The following is a 23,659-nucleotide window of genomic DNA, read 5'->3' on the forward strand; positions in this document are numbered from 1 at the left end:
TGTTAGGAAATTGGGATGAACTTTTCAACATCGCTGACAAAGGAAACTCAAACTAAAATGTAGCGGGATTTTTGCCCGACCTTATATATAAGAACCTATTATTTTTAAAAAGAAACATTTTGATGAATAATCTAGAATTTCAATTTAAAACATGTTGTCTTAAGTCAGAATGTTATTGAGTAATATTATAGTTATAATTGATCAAGAACAAGAACATGAGAAATGTCAGTAGAAACCATTAATTAAAAGGGATCGATACGATAATCACCAAAGACTCTCCAATACTACACAATACCATAAACTGAGTTCTGTTCCGATTGTTATCTATCGGTCCCCAATACCATTTCACACCCTGGACGTGAAACATAGATCTTACCAATTAAACCAAAATTAATATAAACGATGGCCCGTTTCGTCATCCATCACCACCGCCACACACTTAACGACGAAGAATGAAAAAAAGGATTCCTCGTTTTCGGGTCTAGGCCGGTGTTTCCGCCGCTATCGATCATCGTGGCATCAGGAACCGAGATCTAAAAGGAAATCATGTATGTATATCGATTATCAACCGTGCCCTGACAGACATACGAAAAAGGGTTGGGTTGATTCGAATTATTAAGCCAAACTGAAGATCTCATATCGCCGATAAGAACTGAAACATTCAGCAAATTACATTCGGTCAACTAGCGAGCCCTTTACAAATAGGCTCAGGTTTGTTTAACCCGTCCATAGTCCGGGAGCATGTGACAGAAATGGGCGTATGTTTTCTTAATAAGGCTAGGGTAAAGCAAGAACAAAAAATTAAAGAGAAACGGCAAGAAACAAAGTAGGACATTTTAATTCCATGTTAACCTGATATCATAGGCATAGAAATGGCATTCCAATTAGTTCCCATACATTACAGAGTTCGCATGTTATCTGTGTTTGGACACTGATAGCGATATTTATTGGTGGTTTCATTAGGTTTTAGCAGCTCACAGTATGCTACACCAAGCTGATGCAAGCATTTCGCACATAACCTCTTTCCCTTTGCCTCTGCCTTTCAATTTCTCAACGTAAAATAAAAAAAAATATCCAAGCTATGTTCTTCAAGCTAATGGAAAGGGTTTCTTATATTATTTTCAACAATTCTGCATATTCTTCTTACATGGATCATGTACGAGTAATGCATTCAAATCCTTGTCTTCAAATGTTTTGGCTGTCCAGAACCCTTTTTGTTTTAGGTGTCAGACATTTTCAACACAATGAAAATATCTTCTGTTCAGACATTTTCAACACAATGAAAATATCTTCTGTTTACACTTCGATAAAATGACACCCATTGAGAACTGAAGCCAATCAGTGGGGTTCAACGTGAAGTTGCTTACAAAAGTACGCCTGGCGACTTAATACACAGTAACACTATATATTGTAACAGGTCAATTGAAAAGTCCCCGGCCTATCATAGTAAAACACATTTTTTTGACAAAATTAGTTTTTTTATTCAACATAAATCCCTTCAAGACTGACTATAGCGACCATCCAACTTTTCAATGCCATGTTTATAGTACGATTTATCCTTTGCTTCAAAATAGTCCTCAGTTTCGGCGATCACATCTTCATCCGACGAAAATTTATTCCCAGCGAGTATTCTTTTGAGATCTGAGAACAGGAAATAGTCGCTGGTTGGCAGATCTGGAGAATACGGTGGATGAGGAAACAATTCGAAGACCAATTCATGGATTTTTGACACGGTGCATTGTCTTGGTGAAGCAGCAATTTCTTTTTCTTCAAATGCGGCCGATTTCGTTCCTCAAACGGTCCAATAACGCTATGTAATAGTCACTGTTGATGATCCTTCCTTTTTCAAGGTAGCCAATGATCCCAAAATACAGACACCATAACCTTGCCAGCTGACTGTTACGTTTTCCCACTCTTTGGAGCGGGTTCATCATGTGCAGTCCACTTGGATGACCGTCGATTGAACTTTGGAGTGAAATGATGGAGCCATGCTTGATAATCTTCAAACACTGCTCTGAATTATCAACTCGTCATTGTTTTTGGTCAAAGGTGAGCTCGCGCGGCACCCACTTTGCACAGAGTTTTCTCATACCCAAATATTTGTGATTGATATAATGTACACGTTCAGTTGATATCTTTAAAGTGTCTGCTAATCATTCAATTTAAATTTACGGTTATTCAAAATCATTTTGTTGATATTTTTAATGTTTTCATCGGTAACAGCCTCTTTCGGGCGTCCACTGCGTTCACCGTATTCGGTGCTCATTTCACCACGTCTAAACTTAGCATACCAATCCTTGATGGTTGATTTTCCTGGGGCAGTATCCGGAAACTCGCCATCAAGCTAAGTTTTTGCTTCAACTCTTCAAAAATTCCTTTTTATCAATTTTTTTCACAATAACAAAAGTTGCTTCACTCAAAATGCTATAATTCACAAACTAATGATCCAACAGCTGTCAAATTTATACACGCATCTTTTGAGGTTTTGGGCTAACTAAAAAACATATGTATTTAATTCTAGTAGCGCCATCTATGTGTCAGGCCAGGAACTTTTCAATTGACCTGTTAAATCTACTAAAATTAATATATAGGCCTATAATAGCTGAAAAACCTCATGGATTTCATGGAGGTACAGCAGGGTAATCCATATCGACTCCGAAGCGGAATATTCATGATCATAAAGCTGACATATATTTACTGACGTCAATTAAACCATTTCAGTGACATATTGTTACAAAAAGACTTTAAATCATGAATAAGGTACATAAAGTTATTTTCTTGTATATCAATGCTCGCCCATACTAAAAAATTATATTTAATAAAATGATATAAAATAATCTAAATAATAATCTAAATAAATAGGTATTAAAATGAGAAAACTGAAATACAAAAAGTATTGCAGAAACAAACTCACCATTTGATGAAACTCAGATTGGGTTGCACAAGACACAGTAAAATAAACTGAATAAGAAAAAGGTAGTGAATCTGAACGTCGCGTCTTTAAAAATGGACTCTTATGAAATCTGAACGTCGCGTCTTTAAAAATGGACTCTTATGAAGCTCTATCTCCTCATCTCGGAAATAGAACCCCGACGAAACATCAACAACGATTCACAAAGAAGACAAATTTTACAATTAGAAAGAAGCGGCGATCCCGCCTATTTCCTTTTATTTAATGTTCAAATGTATTTTTAAAAATATATAAACGACCCAAAATTGAAAGGTCTAAAATATCGAACTACCAACTGGAACGTTAAGTACCATAGATATTCGGAACGACTTATTTTTAAAATATTAATCATTCTAATGAGGAGCAACTTATAATACTTATAAGTTTAGATACACCATTGATATTAGAACATCAAACAATCAGGCGTCCATACTGTTGCTTTAACTCTAATCCCATTGAGACCACTTTTTACTGTAAACCGAACAAAAGCGTCAGTCGTCGTTTTGCGCTCTAGACCCCCCTACTAATTCGCGTTGTATCACACCCAACTTATCAAATTTCCTCTAATTGTCCCGTATTTAATCTGGAAATGACTGAACAGAAACAACCTTCGGAATTCTCATCGGCCCGCGTGTCATAATGAATGATTAATGGGCTCGATGATTATGCCAATAAAAACAAACCGGACTAATTACGGTCCCGTCCATTTCGCGTAATAAACGCATTCCAGAAAAGCGTCCGTTCGTTCGATTCCTCGGTTCCACCCCCCTCCGCCCGCTATGCCGGCTACTTTACCCTCCACTCCCCTCCGACCGCATCTCGGTTACAACAATTCAAATCAAACGAGTTCGCAGAAAAGCGGCTGTCGTTGATTTATTTAAATTTCCGTCGGAGAGATATGGATATTTCTGGCTGAAAAATATCCGATCTGGCTTGTCAATAATTATAAATACAATGTGTTTATAGCCTGTTCTTTTTTTAAGTTTAACGCCAAAAAAAACTTATTCCATTACACCCTTAAATTACTTCTTCTTGGTTCTGACTTCTTTGAATGTTAAAAAAGTCGACGAAAGCGCGAGTAGAGTTCGGATACTGCTGGGACATGGTCGTAAATATATGTTTGTGATTGTTTCACATTTGCGATTGTCCTTAGACAAGAGTGCAAAATCCGACAACGAAAATGATCCCAGTCACGCTGGTAACCAGGCTGGGTAAGACCGGATGTCTTTTGGGATGATTCCTAAGTTGGTCACTCGCCATTCGGTAGGCTTAATGCCGAGGACCGTGCTTCGAAGCCAACGTTAAACTGTATATCCAGTCCAGAAAAACCCTCATTGATAAAGGGAGACTTTCATATTAAAAAAAATAACATTTTTTAATACATATAGTATATATAGAATTACGTATTTTTAAAAGTTCTTCCTTTCTCATTCTTGCTTCTATGTTCAAGGGCAATTTAATAAATCAGTGGGTTTTTGAATAAAAAATATGTTTCCCAATTTTTTATTCCTTCCAAATAATAGCTAGGTAATAACAATTGCCTCAAGACACTCAAAATACATGTTTGTTTCAGTGATGTCCATATCATTCAACCCAAAGGTCTCAACACCAAGCCACTTCTTCAGGTTTGGGAATAGGTAATAGCCGCAGAGGGTTAATCTGGAGAATATGCTGGATGTGGTAGCATTTTGTAGCCCGATTTATCGAATTTTTGGTATTGTGACTACATATGTGGGCAACTGTACAATGCCTTAATGGAAGAGCACTTTTTTATTGTTTCTATTTCTTTTTAATGTTTTTGATGTATCCATGTTTCGAAAAACTCAGATTTCAGCTTAACATCCCCAAGTATTTCTTTAAAAGATCACACAGTTGGGCTTCTAGTCGAGTGAGAGAACTAGCGACCCCAAATATTCATGTAAAATACAATGTACAGCGTCAGCCACCTCGCATTATTTCATTCTCCGATTGTGCAATATCATTGCACGGATTTTATTGAGAAACTCTGGTGTGGAGACCATTTGTGGTGATATGGGCACAACGAAACTCAGTAAAGCCTTTCCTTGGTTTTGGTGATGGATTTCTTACGCCAAATATAATGTTTGATAATCACACAAAAATCGTTTTACTCTATTTTTATTAAATTTCGAAATTTATCAATCTATTCGAGCTCGTCAACTCGATCAAAATGTCACAGTAGTCTATTAATAGATGGTAGTTAGGGGCAGCAGTGATGCATTTAAGATGACTGCGTGCGAAAATCACAAGTCACTGGCTTATCATACGTATATCCTGATAAATGTGTGTAATATAAAACATCATCATTTAAGAAATAGAATTAAGTGTTATATTTCGGAGGTAATTTTTCCCAAAATAGTAGATTCTGTCTGAAACAAAATTGCTCATAATTGAAGTACATTTCTCATATCATTTTTTACTTTATACTATTTATATTTAAAAATTAGTTGTGACGTGGTGTCACATATTTGTGCAATAACTATTCTGCATCATTTTGGACTCATTAACTGCTAAGGTGAAAATTCTTGGAGAGTTTGAGCTGTAATAAGTGTTGTTTTCATTCAATTTATTCTCTTCAAACTGTATGTGCCCTCCAGGTCTTTCTTTGATATTAGTATCAATATTACCACTTTTAAATCGTTCAGCTGATACCAACAATTGTATGAGGAAGCAGCATAATCATAAGCTTCTAAATCTCTTTGATGGGGTTCGACAAAAGATTGATTCAAAACCGACAATGAAGCTAATGAATGTCGATATAGATGGAAAACCAAATAGAAAACTGTTATTTTAACAGGTCAATTGAAAAATCCCCGGCCTGACACATAGATGCCGCTACTAGAATTAAATCCATATGTTTTTATGTATGTCAGATTAGTGTGTGAATTATAGCAATTTGAGTGAATCAACTTTTGTTATTATGAAAAAAATGTATAAAAAGGAATTTTGCGTGTTGATAAAATATTGATTTTTGAAGGGAAAAAATACAGTTGAAGCAAAAACTTGGCTTAATGCCGAGTTTCCGGACACTGCGCCAGGAAAATATACCATCAAGGATTGGCATGCCAAGTTTAGACGTGGTGAAATGAGCTCCGCAGAGAGTGAACGCAGTAGACGCCCAAAAGCGGTTGTTACCGACGAAAACATTAAAAATATCCACAAAATGATATTGAATGACCGGAATTTCTAACTGAATGATATAGCAGACACTCTAAAGATATCAACTAAACACGTACATCATATCACTCATGAATATTTGGGTATGAGAAAGCTCTTTAACATTTTTTTTACACTGACCCTTCTCATTTTCTCCAATAGAAGTCGCTAATTAAATTGTATACAAGTTAAAATAGAAATAATTTAAAAAAATTCTTCTACAAATTTTTAAATCTGCCAGATTAAGACTCTATCAATTATTTAAGACAACACCATAAATTAGAAAGAAAGAAATAGACACAAAAGGCCAACTCAGAACATATATTTATCAATTGTAACGAGGGAACACAAGAGGACGAGGGGGTACATTGTTGAGATATTACGGCGACTCTCTCTGGTCACTCTTCAGCCGATTCATCTTGGACCCAATCTCTTAACCGCCTGTCAGCTGTCTCTCCAGCTTTATCGCGCTTTTGTTTCTTTATTGTTCTCAATCCAGTTATCGATGCCGGCGCCTACTCCCGGATCCTGCGGGACTTTCGCGGAGATGGATGGATTTTTTATAGTCTTTGTTATATTCCAATTTGGTCGGCGTGAGGGGGCCCGCCGGGTTATGTAATGGAAAGCGGATCCGAATAAATAATAAAACGATGGAGAGACCGAGAGGGAGAGAGAGAAAAAGAGAGGAACGGCGCGAAGGCAAGACGAAATATATCGGTAAAAAATGGAAAGGTGTCATGGATGGTTATGGAGCAGCATCCACGACGTAAACGTTGGGGGATTCGTTATATTTCTCGTGATTTTTTCTATTGGCTCTGGCGAAAACTATACAATTTCGGAAAATAGGATCTATTCATCATGGAGCTCGGATAAATAGAGTTCCTTTTTTTATGTATTTGGTTTAAGTAATATTTAAGATAACAAGGAACAAAATACAGTGTGTCAAATAAAACAGCCAATACACATCATCAAATTTATGACTTCAAATTTTGATTTATTTTTATTTATACATAACAAATAACTAACGTAAAGAAAATAAAGAAACACAAATAATGTGATCAAACATAATTTATTTTAAAATTATATTCTAATCTAACGCATATAATACAAAAGAATTAAACTACAGTTAATTATATAGCTACAATAGTTTATGTAATAGGTCATGGTTATTTTATTATATTTAGATTTAACCATTTTCCTTGCCACCTATGAAGTAGAGTTCTAGGTTTTTTTCTGTAGTGGTATCTTCTTAACTTACCTAATTAACAAATGTATATCCAAGTAATGTATTTTACTTTCGTTAGATAGCATATTTACACGTTCTTGTTTCCTTCGTTGCTGTGTTTCCTTGCCAAGGCATTTTTATTTCACTCTATTTCTCCTTAACTCTTTCTGTTACTACTTGTGCTACAGTTAGTATTCCTTCTCTACTCATACGTTCTAACAAAATACCAATGTAATATACATTACAATATACTGAACCCACATAAATCTTCCATAATCTACAATAAGATTTTCTACAGTAATCCTATATTAATTATATAGACATTTTTAATTATTTTCACTCTTATCACCCTGTCTTAGTCAGCTTTATAGTAATTTGATTTGATTGATTAGTAATAATTTAAAATAGCTCACACTTTAACGTGACATCTTAAAAACTTGCAAAACTTGCTTGATCTGCAATGAATTATAAAAAAAAAAACTTTTTACTTTTTCCATCAAATTCTGTTGTCTTTACATTATTTTTATTAGCGTTTTGTGAAATATTTATTATATGTTTCGATATTGTACCTGGAAGTTCAATTAGATTTGTTTCCCTATGTAAACAAAGAACTGGATGTCCCTAAAATTTCTGTGGATACTTCTCCAACTAACAGTTTTCTCTGATATAATTATATTAAATTATGTTTATTCCGAAAAAACTACTCACTGTTCTTATGTTATATGCACTTCGTAATTCTTCGTAAATTCTTCAAAATATTATAATTACGGATTATAAACCGGCAAACGTTGTTTTACCGCTTTATTTTAATAAATTGCAAATCGCCCGGGTATTTATTGAAAATATTCTTTGCGCGTTGCAGATGCACTGAATATTTAGTACGGTCGCTATCACTAAAACATCTCAAAAAATAAAAAACAATCTAACCTTAAATTCACCAAAAAGAAACTGTGTTTATTCTAAACAGGTGACGAATCAAAATCAGCTTGTTGTTAGCTGTATCAGAGATCAAATATACGGAATGTAAAAGCAGTAAGTAGTTTTTTCAATCGAATGTTTCATAATTTAATATCATTATTTCAGAGAAATTTGTTAGTCTGGAAAGTATCCGTAAAAATACAAAACATATAACATACAGCTATTTGAGGGATCTAGAACAACCCTTCATACACTGTCGGCTAATACAGGATTTAAGTGCTATAAAGGTATCCCACGAAGGGGTTTAATGGAACTTCCAGAGATTGTTTTTAAAAGAATACAAATTTTAACATATAACAAAATCAAGGAAGAATAATTATATCAATTTATATATTTAAATGAAACATAAACATTTCGGAATGGTACATTGGGTCGCTCATGGCAAGATGATAATAAATATAGTGTAAAGACAACAACAGTTGATGGAAGAAGGTAAACTTGGAACGTTGGAATAACTATCGATTAGGTTTTGTTCGTCATAACACTTACTAACAATTCATTGCAAACATATAGTTCTTCATGCTGGAAACAGGAATAGTTTTATTCTTGGTGAGAATTAGTGTTTTCCTCTAAGTCCACGGGACTAACATGGAGAAATGAACTACAACTTGTTTTTGCAGTAGTTTAAAAATCAAATTTTAAACAACTTGAAGGAATATATATATAGTACACTGGTGGGGAAAATCCCAACAAGTATATCAACAAAGGCTGCAATTAAGGAATGGCTTAAAGTACATAAAATAAGTTTTGAGAAAATCATGTTAAAAAATGAACTATTTCAAAGGCCACAGTGTATTATGTCTTCCTCCCTATTGCATATTTAATCCAAATGCGCTGATATGGAGTATTGTAATAGACATTCAGGTCGAGAAGGATATTCATTTTATTATAGAGTGTGTAAGTTTTAGGAACATGTGTGTTATTATTCAGAATATTCAGAAAATTTGGTTAACATGTATGAGGAGAGAAATAATACTAACTGTTTTGCAGATATGGCAAATGCATTAAAGAGAATGCAGTGATTAAATGTAGTTTTATCAAGAAAAATTTATATAGGTAGTAACAGAATAAACTAAAGAGAAATATGGTAATATCATAATGACTTTAAAAGAATACATTGCATCGAAAGACACACTAACTAAGCGTAAAAGATAAATATACTGTCTAATGAAAGTAAAAAGCATTACCCAGATATACATTTGTTAATTAGATGGATTAGGTCTTCGGGGGAAACCACTATATAAAAAACGTCTAGATCTCTACCGATACTAGTGTGGAAAAAAGTTCAATGTATATATAATAAAAGAACTGTAACCTATAAATTATTGTGGCTACGTAAGTTTTAAGTAATTCGACAATATATGTGTTAGATGTACTATAATGTTAAAATAAATTATAATACCTAATATTTTTGTTTCTTCATTTTTTTTAGATTAAAATTTTGTTATAGGCCAAAAAAAAACACAGAGTTGCCGCGGCAATATTGCGATGTTTTGACAGGAGACACCCGTGTCACTACTGTTTTGAATAGACTATATCTATCTACTATCTACAATCCCATTTTCTTTTTAATTGTTGGCTTGTCGAACGCATATTTCTGTTATTTGCAAAAATATTTACACTGGATTACGCAGGAACTAAATTACACAATGTTCCATCGGATAAATAATTTTACGTGTTTTTTCTACAGGTTTTAACTTTTACTAATGCTTTTGCTAAATTTATCCAGTTAATCGTGTTTCTCTTATAATCTCACCATTCCAAGAAAATTCAATAACAATTACGTATCTATTCACAATTCCATTTTCCTCTTAATTGTTGGTCCGTCGAGCCGTATCAATCAATCACAATTCGTTTTTCGCCTCTTCGGTAACGATTCTGTTTTAATGACCAGACGTTGAAATAAATGCACCCGAAAAAAAAACCCAGAGCAAGTAAAAAGATCATTTAAAACCGAGAATATTCTCGGAGAATCCGTCGGTTTTAACTTTTACTAATGCTTTTACTAAATTTATCCAGTTAATCGTGTCTCTCTTATAATCTCACCATTCCAAGAAAATTCGATAACAATTGCGTATCTATTCACAATTCCATTTTCCTCTTAATTGTTGGTCCTTCGAGCCGTATCAATCAATCACAATTCGTTTTTCGCCTCTTCGGTAACGATTCTGTTTTAATGACCAGACGTTGAAATAAATGCACCCGAAAAAAAACCCAGAGCAAGTAAAAAGATCATTTAAAACCGAGAATATTCTCGGAGAATCCGTCGGTTATCGTCGACGGCGTTTTGCCTATTCACCACCCGGTCGGTTCTTCGGCGTCGCTACCGTCGACTCGCCGGCCGATCTCATCAATCTCATAATTAATTCCATTCCGTTTAATTCTTTTCAAGATGACGTTAATTCAGGCCATAATGGATTCGTCTGGTGATTTATTCTTTGATGCCAATGACGAAATATGTTTTGATACAATTCGGTAGCGGTAGCGGCTAGAGGAGAGAAGGAAAGCGAGAGAGAAGGAGACGATACCAGCGAGTGGCGGGAGAGCGAGACGGGAACAGGGAAGAACGAAGAAAAGCCGGTTTGATTAATCTTTTGTGAATCGCCGATAAAAATTCCCGAAAAGCGAGAGGAGATTTTTGTGAAAAGGCCTCGCGCTTCCGGGTTTTCTTTTCTTCGTTTCATTGAACTTGTTTTAGTTTCGATGTATCATTAAATTAAAAGACAAAAAACATTGATTACTCAATATAAGAGCCAAATTGCATAAGAATTGGACTAGGAAAACATATCGATACGATTTGATTATTCATTATTTACTGTGTATTTAATGAATTGGGGAAACACTATTATAGTTTTTTTAATGTTTTTTAAATTAGCGTTGAGAACTATCGAACATGTTGGTATGTTGAGAAACAGTCGAACTAGTCGATAGTAAAAAAACTAGTAGTAGGCTTCGTCTGTTTCTCTATTCGTGATAACAGGCAAAGATGTACGAGTTCCTTCCGGTACTAATATTGAGAGAGGAAAGGATGAAGATAATTTACTCTCTGTGCTCTACAGATAGGATACATTTATCAAATATCAACTCCAACAAATATCTCCGGATTTGGCACATGCGCACTCTCCTATATATAATAAACCATAGAAAAGAATAAACTATATTGCCCTCCTTTTCTAAAGGCGTTACATTCTTTTTGAGTCAAGTCAAAACAACAAAAAAATCTAGAATATTTACATTTATTATTCTATGGTAATAATAATTAAATTCTTGTGTTATTTTTCGTTGTTTAACAAACATTGATTTTAAAATATCGAAGAACAAGAGTAAGTGCAGAATGTAAGGTTAAATTTTCAAAAGTTATAAAATCCAAATAGCATCAATTTTATTTATAGTGGGAATATTAGCTGCCAAATATATAACACATCATTTTCGAATATCGAATAAGTATCAACATATGCCAAAATGTAATGATAACAATAATAGAGCACAAAACAATTCTTGTTGTTTAAACATAGAATATTTTAGAAATGATTTAAATTTTATTTCATAGGTAATATGTAGCTACAATTTTTTAAGAGTAAAAGTTGAAGAATGCGAAATTTAGCGAACCAGAGAAGAAGAAATTAGATAGAATTTTGCTAAGATTTAAGAACAGTGTACAGTGGTACAATAAAATAATTAAATTTGCTAACAAAAGTACACCTGGATCAAATAAAGCAAAATACAATGCATTATTGTTCTATAAAAATAATGAGGTATTTAAGCTGAAATAAAAAGTACGATAGTTCATTCATTTTAGGCTAGTAAAAGTATAATATGTTAATCGAAAGCTCTAGGTAGTCAATTCATTAATGGGGTTTGTGGATCAAGAATGGTAGCGATCATAGTTGATCATATTTACAGATTTTTAGGAGAATTTCACTGCTTTCATATAGTGGTGGCTTTTTCGTTTGGTTTTTAACTATATTGGCTGGGTTTGATTTAAACGATTTTGGTCTCTTTTATGGTAATGTATATTTATATGGTTCTTGGACTTCTTGTTAATTATTCAAATATGTAAATTAATTTAAATATGGTGTATAAAAATAGAAAAGCATATAGAAATTATTTTTATTACTTAATTTTATTCAATTTTTTTTTAATTCAAAATGTGTTATTTTCAAAATTTTACCATTTTTATTTACCTCCTCAATGATAATGGACAGCCTTTTTAGATGACCAAGTGCCTTATTAAACGAGAATTCAGATCTCAAAGACTCAGATAGCTTAACAATTGACGATTCAACTGTTTTCAAGCATTTATATGTGATCATCCTAAAACCCTGGTTGCATGTCCCAAGAGATCACAAGAATGAGGATTCCATGAGGTTTTGATCCTTATCAATATTTAATAAATATAAGTCGCTCAAATAAACCGTTAATAATTCATGAAGTGTTTCCTACAAATACCACCTGCCCACCCCCAATTCTCACATATTACTATTTACAATGGTTTCATTACTTGTCAGACAAAAAGAGAATAAACAACTCTTGACGTATTGAAATATGGACTTATTTCGACAATACCAAGGGCAAAATGTGATTGATTCGTCCAGGAGAATTTTTAAAAAGTGAAACTCGTAGAAAAACTGTTTGTTTAGTAAAACCTATTTAACTGACTGGGAAATAGGAGTGGAGGCTGCAAAAACTATTCAAGAATATACTCTAAAAATAATATATTGGATATATAATTGGATATAAATGTATAGAAGTATTAGTGACCCAGGAAGGATTTTTATATTTTAAAAACAATTCTAATTTAACTGTAGTAAAAATGAAGAAAAAAAAGAATGAGAATAGAAAGAAGAGACAGAAAAGGAAAAAGAAAAAAAGAAGATTTAGCAAGAGATTAGAGAATTTTTAAAAAGTGAAACTCGCAGAAAAACTGTTTGTTTAGTAAAACCTATTTAACTGACTGGGAAATAGGAGTAGAGGCTTCAAAAACTATTCAAGAATATACTCTAAAAATAATATATTGGATATATAATTGGATATAAATGTATAGAAGTATTAGTGACCCAGGAAGGATTTTTATATTTTGGAAACAATTCTAATTTAACTGTAGTAAAAATGAAGAAAAAAAAGAATGAGAATAGAAAGAAGAGGCAGGAAAGGGAAAAGAGAAAAGAAGATTTAGCAAGAGATTATTTAAAGAACTTCGGAGATAGCATATGTGTCAATTATGCCCAAGAAGTTCTCAATCGACGCATAATCCGAGAAAATCGACGCAGCTTTATGGACAGTAAAGAAGCTCGAAAAGTTCAAAAAGGACAGCAGCAAGCCGAAAATGACACATATGAAGCTAATGAAGAACTGCAATATGATTCTGGGATAGCTGATTAATTAGTAAGTTGTTTAAATTAATTAATTACTGCCGTAAACTTATCTCTACTGCTTCTCTAACTTTGAAACGCGAGTTCTCGAAAATATGTTTTTCGAATTTGTGTACTTTCTATCTCTTTTGTAACCAATCGTTTTTTGCACATATCTTCTTGATACATATAGTCCATCTGTGAACTAGAAACTAAAAAACATATTCATTTTTACTATTTTTTATTGCATGTAAATATACAAAATGGTATAAAATCGTACTCCATTTTCATATTGCGAGCGGATATCTTCATTGCATGATTAAAAAACTTTTGAAAATTTTGAAAATATATGTATTCATAATTGACTAAAAAATTCATAAAATTGACACAAGATACCCCGAAGAAAACAAATAAAAATACTAAAAAAATAAAACATTTTACTTTAAAACAACATTCGTACATCACTTATTTCTTAAGAACCTCCAAAAGATAGTTCACGATATGTTTAGCAGAGAGCCCATAGTAATCCAAAACACCGGCCGTAGTTCCCGATCTTGGTACCTTCGGTACCGCCACCTTCCTAACGTAGATATCTCTCTCCTCGGCCACCGCGGAGAGAACAGCCTCACCGAGACCTCCCTCTGGATAGTGGTCCTCCACCACCAAAATTCTGCCGCCGCATTCGCGAGCGTTCTTGATTATAGCCTGCTGGTCGATGGGCTTGACGGTAAACGGGTCCAGTACTCTGACGTTGACTTTCTGTTGGGCCAGTTGAGCGGCGGCAGCGAGACCTTCCTGCAGCGTGACTCCACCTCCGATGAACAGTACCTGGTCGTTGTTCGACGACAATAACACGTTGGCTTTACCGATCTAACAGAAGATGGGAATATTAGTAACACATTTTGGGGCTCACTCGAAAATATTACTTGGAATTGATGATTATTCGCATAAACAACTTTAGTAGGGGGTCGGTTAACTCTAATGTAACAGATTCCAGGACTGTTGGCGGCTAGTTCGACAGCGCGCTCGCATGACACCGCATCAGCTGGATAAAACACCGTGGACCCGGGTATAGATCTGAACATACCGATATCCTCCAGGGCCATCTGACTCGCGCCGTCTTCGCCAATCGATACGCCACAGTGGGATCCCACGAAGTTAACGTTGGTCTGAGAAATAGCACCCATTCGAATCTAAACCAAAAGAAAAACCACGGAACTTCATCAAAATCAATCAAAAGATATTATAACGTACTTGATCAAAAGCTCTAGTGAGGAAGGCAGCGAATGTTGATACAAACGCCACCACACGGTCTCTGCAGGCGGCACCAATGGCGGCTCCCACCAGGTTCTGTTCAGCGATGAAACATTCGATGTACCTACTGGCGTCATATTTCTTCAACTGCTCGGAGAAGGTGGAATTCTTCATGTCGCCATCGAGAGCGATCACTCTCGGATTACTTTGAGCTATTTTCACCAAGGCGGTCCCGTAGGACTGACGCGTGGCTAGTGCTTCGCCCAGTTTATAATTTGGCGGTGATGACAACTGGATATTTGTAATGTTGACTTGTGGAGCAACGGTCAATGGTTTGGGAATAGTGTATTTCAGCTGTCCTGGGGTTAAATCACCGTTAAAAACGTCAAATTCATCAGGACAATTAAATATATTTACCTTGGTTCTTCAACAGTCCTCTCAAATGGCCTAAAACACGTTCCGTTTCTTTTCCCAAGGCTTTTCCGTGCCAATTCTCTTTGTCTTCGATGCCAGGAAAGTCTCGACCTTTGTAAGTCTTGGCAATCAAGGCTGTTGGTTTGTTTTTGGTGGTTGCAGCGACGTCGAATGCTTTTACCAATGCTTCGACGTTATGACCATCAACCACAATGGCATTCCAACCGAAAGCTTCCAGTCTTGCTTTGTACAAGTTCAAATTGTGGCCCAGAGTAGTCGGTTCTGATTGTCCCAAGCGATTGACGTCAATAATTAGGGTGACGTTGTCCAAATTGTAGTGACTAATGAAAGCAATTGATTCCCATATGGAACCTTCGGCACTTTCGCCATCCCCAATCAGACAGTATACCCTACAACGTCAAGACACATTATACGATTCTGGTGATACAGCCTCATCATACCTAGCATCAATTTTGTCATAATTCTTAACAGCATATCCCATACCGGCGGCAATAGCCAAGCCCTGTCCAAGAGATCCAGTTCCAACGTCAACGAAGTTCAATCTGGGGGTAGGGTGACCTTCAAGGTCGCATCCCAGTTGTCTCAGCTTCAACAGATCCTTTTCTTGAACTAGTCCGTTTTCAACCCACGCGGCGTACAGAGCTGGAGCGGCATGACCCTTGGACAGGACGAACCTGTCACTGGACGGATCCTTTGGAGAACTCGTGGTATATCTCATGGTGTTGAAAAATAAAACAGACAAGACTTCCGCTATGGAGGAGCATGTTGTCGGATGTCTGTAAATATAATTAAATAATCTTATAATAAGAAATAAATATCATATGGAGGAAGTAGAGACAGAAATTTTAAAAGCTATTGCTTATTTGATAATTATTATTAATTAATTAGCGTTGGGAACTATCGACTGAAAACAGTCGAAAAAGTCGATAGTCAAAAAACTAGCGACTGAAAATAGTAATTACTGTTCTGTTTTTTTCAATTTGTGATGTCAGACGCAAATGTACGAATACTTTCCTGTAAAAATTGTGAAAGAGGAAAGAACGGAGATAATTGCTTGGGGCAGTTAATTTTATATGTGCTTATTTTTACCAACGGTAGTATAAGCGAGACGGAGATGTATAAATTTGTTCACAAACTAACTTTAAAAAATAAAAGTAAAAATAATTACTGAATACTATAACATGAAACATTCAAACACTGTGGATCTGTAAAAAGTACTGAATACAACTGTATTGTATTTTAATATGTTAATTGCTATTTTTTAATAATAGACTATAACAAATATACATAATAAAATAGAACTTAAACAAAACTTAAAAACTAAAGATGTAGGATAATCATAAACACTATATAAAAAGTAAACATATACCTAATCATAGAAAAAAAAACTAATCCATGACATAGTTAAAAATTTATCTGTATGAAACGATATAAGTGCTTAATTAATTATTTAACGGAAATATGTTTTACAAATATCGCGAGAGTTATCGAATTATTACCTATTATTACCAAAAGTATTTTACTATTTATCATTCACAATTTCTTTATCCTATTAAATCAACTTATCTTTTTATCCTATTACATTAACAATCTTGAAAAATATCGTTCCAAAAGGTTGCCATATTAATATAAAATATATTGTTATTTACAAGCGAACTACCAAAAAAATCATAAAACTATATATATATATATTACATATAAATCTATGTAAGCATAAATTGGGTACATTTTTGTCAAGGTCGCGGCTAGGACGACAGAGCCAGAACATCAAAAATCAATCGAATGAAACTAGTAGAACCAAAAATTATTAGTATTATTCCATTCCATAGAAAAATTCCATTCCTTTTTACAGATCCACAGAACATTCAAATATAAAAGTAATTCTACTTCGTTTAGAATGAAATTATTAATTTCATATTAATAGCATTCAGTATTTTTTTCCTTTTCTATTTTAAAGTTAGTAGGTGAAGGAATATGTACATCTACGTCTCGCTTGTACTACCCTTGGAAAATATAAGCACATATAAAGTTAACTGCACCAAGCATTTATCTTCCTTTCGTTTCCCACAATTTACACAGGAAAGGGTTCGACCATCTTCATCCGTCGATAGTTCCTAACGCTAATTCGTATTAATATTCACGAGCAGGCCTTGGAGGTCATTCCCGACTGTTTGTTGTATATAATAAGGTTAGATGAATGTCAAATATCAATAAACACCAAACACTGTTGCTGCAAGTAGTCCTGCGGCATCAAAACTTTATCGCATCAAACGACATCACGGAAATTTCCCTTCGAACGGAATCATCACTTACCCAGAATTGGCGGCGGACGTGGATTCCACACTGAGGATCCTGATGCGGGTGGCGATGTCCCTCAGGACCTGGGGATCGGTGACCAAAGGCATTTTTCGACGATTAGGATCCAGCTGCTCCACTGTCTTCGACCGGCGCGTGTTCCGTACTGCAATAGACGCCAGGCGAACAGTTATTATATATTATATTACCTAACAATCGTTATCGCACTGTTTGTTCGCTTATCATCTGTGTTTACGTACGATATTAAGAGGTCTTGTCACCTTATCAGTCACATTTTAATATGCAGATGACCTTCGCTAACCCGTCTATCGGTTGGGTCGTTTCAAAGCGACAGGGTTTCGAATAATATCAATTCAAAGTCAAGGAAGAAATTCCTTATATTTATATCGAGAGAAGGTGGTATTTTAGAAATTTGAAAAAATCGTTTTTATTTCGTCTTATTTTCAAATAATTTTTAGATTTTCAAGAAATATAGCTGCCCCAGTGTCGCGGAACCTAAACCATCTCGTAACTAACCCCAACAATTTGAGGGTATTCCAGCTTAACAATTTATAATAATCGATTTTTCAATTTCTTAAGAATATGCACTTAAGAGGATTTTTTTTAATTTAATTATTTCCAGAGCTAGAGCTGTTTTTTTTTCTATAACAGGTCAATTGAAAACTCCCCGACCTACCCGGATCACCCCTTCATTCGACGAAAATCTGAGAACATAAACTAGTCGCTGGAGGCGAAATCTGGGAAATACGGTGGATGAGGAAGCAATTCGAAGCCTAATTCATGGATTTTTTACACGGTGCATTGTCTTACATTTCGCCCTTCAAACGGTCCAATAACCCTATGTAATAGTCGCTGTTTATGGTCCTTCCTTTTCAAGATAGTCAATGAAAATTATTCCATGCGCATCCCAAAATGCAGACGCCCTAACCTTGCCAGCCGACTGTTGCGTTTTCCCACACTCGGATGACTGTCGATTGGATTTCGGAGAGAAATGATGGAGCCATGTTTCATTCATTGTCACATATCGACGCAAAAACTCGGGTTTATTACGCTCGATCATCTTCCAACACTGCTCCGAATCATCAACTCGTTGTTGTTTTTGGTCAAAAGTGAGCTCTCGCGGCACCAGAGAGCTTTCCCATACCCAAATATTCATGAGTGATATGATGTACACGTTCAGTTGATATCTTTAAAGTGTCTGTTATTTCATTCAGTTTCAATTCACGGTCATTCAAAATCATTTTGTTAGCTTTTTTAATGTTTTCGTCGGGAACAACCTCTTTTGGGCGTCCACTGCGTCCACCGTCTTCAGTATTCATTTCACCCCGTCTAAACTTAGCATACCAATCCTTGATGGTTGATTTTCCTGGGACAGTGTCCGGAAACTCGGCATCAAGCCAGGTTTTTGCTTCAACTGTATTTTTTCCCTTCAAAAAGCAAGATTTTATCAACACGCGAAATTCTTTTTATCAATTTTTTTCACAGTAACAAAAGTTGCGTCAGTCAAAATGCTATAATTCACAAACTAATGATCCGACAGCTGTCAACACGCATCATTCCGCGGCTATTGCAACAGTAGGAGGACGGTCCTATCGCCTAGAGCTGTTTTTGTAATGCAGCATCTAAAAACGAAACTTTAAACGCGATTTTCTCGAAACTACTTTTTACGGTTGACATATATCTCAACTTTCACTGAATATATTTATTTGAAAATTGGCGTCTTTATATATTATTCTATCGTACAAAGTAAAACTGCATCAAAAATTTTACTATTCGAAAAAAAAAAGCAGAAAGATAAAAAAATGGCAAAGAAAGAGATCTCTTATCTAAATATAGCTTTAATTTCACGAAAAATATCTTTGATGGTAATTAATTATTGTATTATATTTTACGTTGTGGCTTTCATTTGTCAACATGTGATATAAACAATTTGTTGGCATTGCACTAGTTGTTTTATGAAATCCGTGTGTTAGTCCCTGGTTTAAGATGTAACTAATGAAGTGATTCGTGTTATTCAGCATTGTCGCTCGTATCGTTGATTCAACAGGTTGCCACCACAAAATAAATACATTAGAGTTAACATTTTAATAAAAACATATATAAAAAAACTTTCATTAACACAAGAATATTTTATGGAAATATACTGGAGTTTTTATTCTTTAAAACATTAAATATGTAAATAATATCCCTTTCTAAAGAAAATTAAATTGGTTTTTTTTTTTAAATTTTCCCTTTCTACGATATTTAACATAAAAATACACGTACACTTGATCTTTGAAATTCTGGTGGCTTTTCTTATCCATCAAAATAAACCCCACTTTATTATTATTTTTGCTTCAATATTGGATACAAAAATACTGGCTTTGGTAAATTATAATTGAGAGTTTTAGTTAAATTAAATGTTCTACGTAATGTTTGTAATAAATAACTAACGAATTAAAATTTCCTGGCACTGTTAAATAACATTTAGATAACACAACAATATAAAAATATATTCATATATATAATTCAATATATAAATATATGTAGCAATTTTTGCCAAGTTGCCTGTACTATTGTTGTGTTTTGGATCCTATCTGTATCAAGTTGAAAACGCCGATTCGTATGTTTCAAAAGAATCTGTGGGGAAACATATATTTTCATTATTAAAAAATATTTGTATTTCAATGACCAATATTATTTCATTCAGTTATGTACGTTCACCATAATGAAAGACTTTCTATTTAAATTACAGTTAAGAATTCAACCTTGGTGGAACGGTTCTCTTCTACATTTCAGTTCATCCGGCGAAATGTAAAGATCAAACCTTTCTGTACTTACGTAGGAGCTCATAAGAAATTTCTGATGTTTATAGTTTTTTATATTCAAAGCTCATTTCTGCTCTATTTGAACACAAAAATGTGTCAGTTGTTCATCGCCAGAGGCATAAAACCTGGAATTCTATGTCTCTACATTTTGTGATTGCCAATAAAATAGTTTCAAGTAAATAAATAATTGTTTTAATATCCATACATTTCAATGCTATATAATAGAAGATATTTCACTATGCTCTGTTGTTTAGACGCTTATGGTAGTTATTTTAGTCTACCATAGCATCATCAAAACGAAATTGGTATCATTTGTCACAAACATGCTTTAATAAATAATAATTAAACTAAGAGACTAGACATGCAGAAACAGTTTATGTCGATACATTTATTTCATTTAACTAGTTTCTTCTTACCTTATCTATTAAAACAGTCATTCGCCATTTGGAATCGTCTTCAGATTTCTTGACTTTCTGATATTGTTATTTTTTCTTAAGCTGCAGAAATGACTGATTCTATTGTATTTTTCAACAGTATCACAACATTGCCACGTCATTATCGGTATGACTTTCCGAAAACAGAAAAATTGAAACTAGGGACAGAGTAACCATCAAAATCGCATTTACAGTTGCCTCATCTTAAACGGATTCGACCGAACGGTTAAATTCAATGGTTCAAAATAGGATTTTCAACATTCATTACTTTTATTATTTCATTTGATGAAAATCTCAAATTTCAATTTTCGGATTTGGCTTCAGAGATTTATTTGTGGTGATTTTGATGTCAATGACAAACAATGGTTTGGAGGGTCAACAAGGCTCGAAGACAATGAATTACAAGATTAATTGGACAAAAATCTGATCTAAACTCTCAAAGGACTTCTGGATCATTTCACCACTAAATCAATGACTTCTCAATCTACTCCAACATTAAGCCACTTTATTTTCCTACGATTCGATTTTTTTATAGTAAACATGAAGTATATTACACTTAAAAGACAAGACAACACTTCAAGCCTGATGACTTGAAAATGAACAAAATAAATTAGATCAAAATAGGACCAATTATTATTAATATTACTAATAATATTTTCGATATATCGAATAATTATGTCACTAATTATCACGACACAGATTTAATTACACTGATTACATAATTTTTTCTAACAAATTCACGACACACTTGTTAATTTTACATATATCATTAATAAATATTTCAAGTATTTTAAATCTTTTAATATGAATGTTTACTGTTTATTGTCAGTTGTGATAAAAACTGCTAATCGATTGTGTGTATGTAACCACATCCTAGTTGTTTTAATATTGTGTAAGGTTACTTCTAAAATATTTTTAACATTTTTATTAAAACAGCCAACAGAAACTGTTAATTATTTTCTTTTAAATTAATATATTAGGTCTAGTAAAAAAAATCTATCACTCCTGTGAATAGCTTTAGTAATAGACAAAAATCTGAAATATTTACATTTGGTGCTGCCTCAACAGGAAAAATAATTAAATCTTGGTGGTTTAACATACATTGGTTTTCAAATATGGAGGGACAAAAAATGTAACAAGACGCAGAATGTAAGATTATATTTTTAACAGTTATAAAATCCAAACAACATCAATTTTTTTTGACAGTGGGAATATTAGTTGCCAAATTTATAATTTATTTTCAACGACATGAAATAGCAATCAACATACGTCAAAATCTCATCCCAAAACTAACTGCAGAACGATAACAAGGAGCAGAGAAGAAAATTATAAAAGGCTAGTAAATTCACAAATATGTCAACCGAAAGATGGAGGTAATCTATTCTTTAAGGGAGTTTGTCGATCAAAAATAGTAGCAAAAATTGCAGTAGGGATCATTCATCCAGGCTTTTTTGCTTTGTTTTAACTATATTAGCATATTATTAACATAAATAGATATATATATATATATATATATATATATATATATATATATATATATATATATATATATATATATATATATATATGTGAGTGTGCTTGTTATTATATATGATCGTTGGAGTTCGTCTTAATTGTTTAAATATGCAAATTAATATAAATATGGGGTTTTTATAAAAATAAAAAGTCTTGACATATATATTAATTATATTTTGATTATTTCATTTAAATACATAAATATTTCATATAAAATGTGTTATTTCAAAATTTTTCCAATATTTATTTACCTCCTAAACCTATTTACCTTGTTATATATAATTTTAAATCAAATATTTATCAAATGTATTTCTATATATAATCTAAAGTAAATGAAGCTGTATATACGCATCATCCGAAATGCTCAACAAGAAAAAATGCGAAAATGCGTCGATATTAGGATGTCAAGCGCGAAGAAAAAGATCGATATTTCGATATATCGATATTTTTAATAATATAAACAAACCGATTTCGCATCGATAAATCGGAAAAAAAGAAATATCGATATTTTTTTACAACAACCAGGAAAAATATCGATATTTTTAAGAAAAAATAATGATATATCGATCTAAAAAAATATCGATATTATCTAAATATTTTAAAAAGTAGTTTTTTTAAAAGTTTAAGATTAAATACCAAATTAAAAATAATTTAAGGAGTTCTTAAAAGTGTTTGAGAAATATCCTAAATTTTTTTTTAAATATCAGCAATCGTATATCGAAATTTCTTTTTAATGTTAAAAAATTATCAGATTACATGCAAGCACCTATGTTGTTGTTTTAATATCCATAAAAATAGACGATGTTTTCATTGTTCCTTGTTTCCTATACTTATTAACTGAAATAAAAGTTCTATAAAATATGTAAGTATTAAAACAAACAAATAATAAGTTATTTAATAGCAAAACTGACTTTTATCTAACTCCAATGACTCCAAAACTATGAAAATATGGAATAAAATGTAATTAATCGGCCAACGTTTTTAGAAAAAAATTACGTTATACTTCGTAATTGCACAGCTACAATAATGAAATATTATGAAAAACAACCAAATTAATGGAAATTCCCTTATGTTAGAACAACGAATTGTTTCGTCAGACTCAACAGCAAGATATTTACCAGCATTGGTTTTTGCTGGTAGAGCAATATTTATTAATAATCAAGGTACACTATGGAATTAAGGGACCCAACTCGTATTATCACCAGACAACAATACCCTGA

At 33.5% G+C, this 23,659-nt stretch overlaps 1 protein-coding gene across 1 annotated transcript; it reads right to left on the minus strand.

Annotated features, from left to right (window-relative positions):
• Positions 1-14,095: 14,095 nt before the first annotated feature.
• On the minus strand, positions 14,096-17,884 carry LOC143204736 (transketolase-like protein 2). Its single transcript, XM_076417494.1, has 6 exons — positions 17,681-17,884; positions 15,808-16,143; positions 15,350-15,756; positions 14,933-15,291; positions 14,605-14,871; positions 14,096-14,548 (listed from the first exon to the last, which is right to left on the minus strand). Exons 1-6 carry the CDS (start codon positions 17,770-17,772, stop codon positions 14,144-14,146), a joined length of 1,866 nt encoding a protein of 621 aa, XP_076273609.1. The 5' UTR covers positions 17,773-17,884; the 3' UTR covers positions 14,096-14,143.
• Between the last annotated feature and the right edge of the window lie 5,775 nt (positions 17,885-23,659).

The sequence above is a fragment of the Rhynchophorus ferrugineus genome, unplaced genomic scaffold (assembly GCF_030347505.1).
Source record: "Rhynchophorus ferrugineus isolate W39M unplaced genomic scaffold, kcgeb_rfMv2 rfM11, whole genome shotgun sequence".
NCBI classification, from domain to species: domain Eukaryota; kingdom Metazoa; phylum Arthropoda; class Insecta; order Coleoptera; family Curculionidae; genus Rhynchophorus; species Rhynchophorus ferrugineus.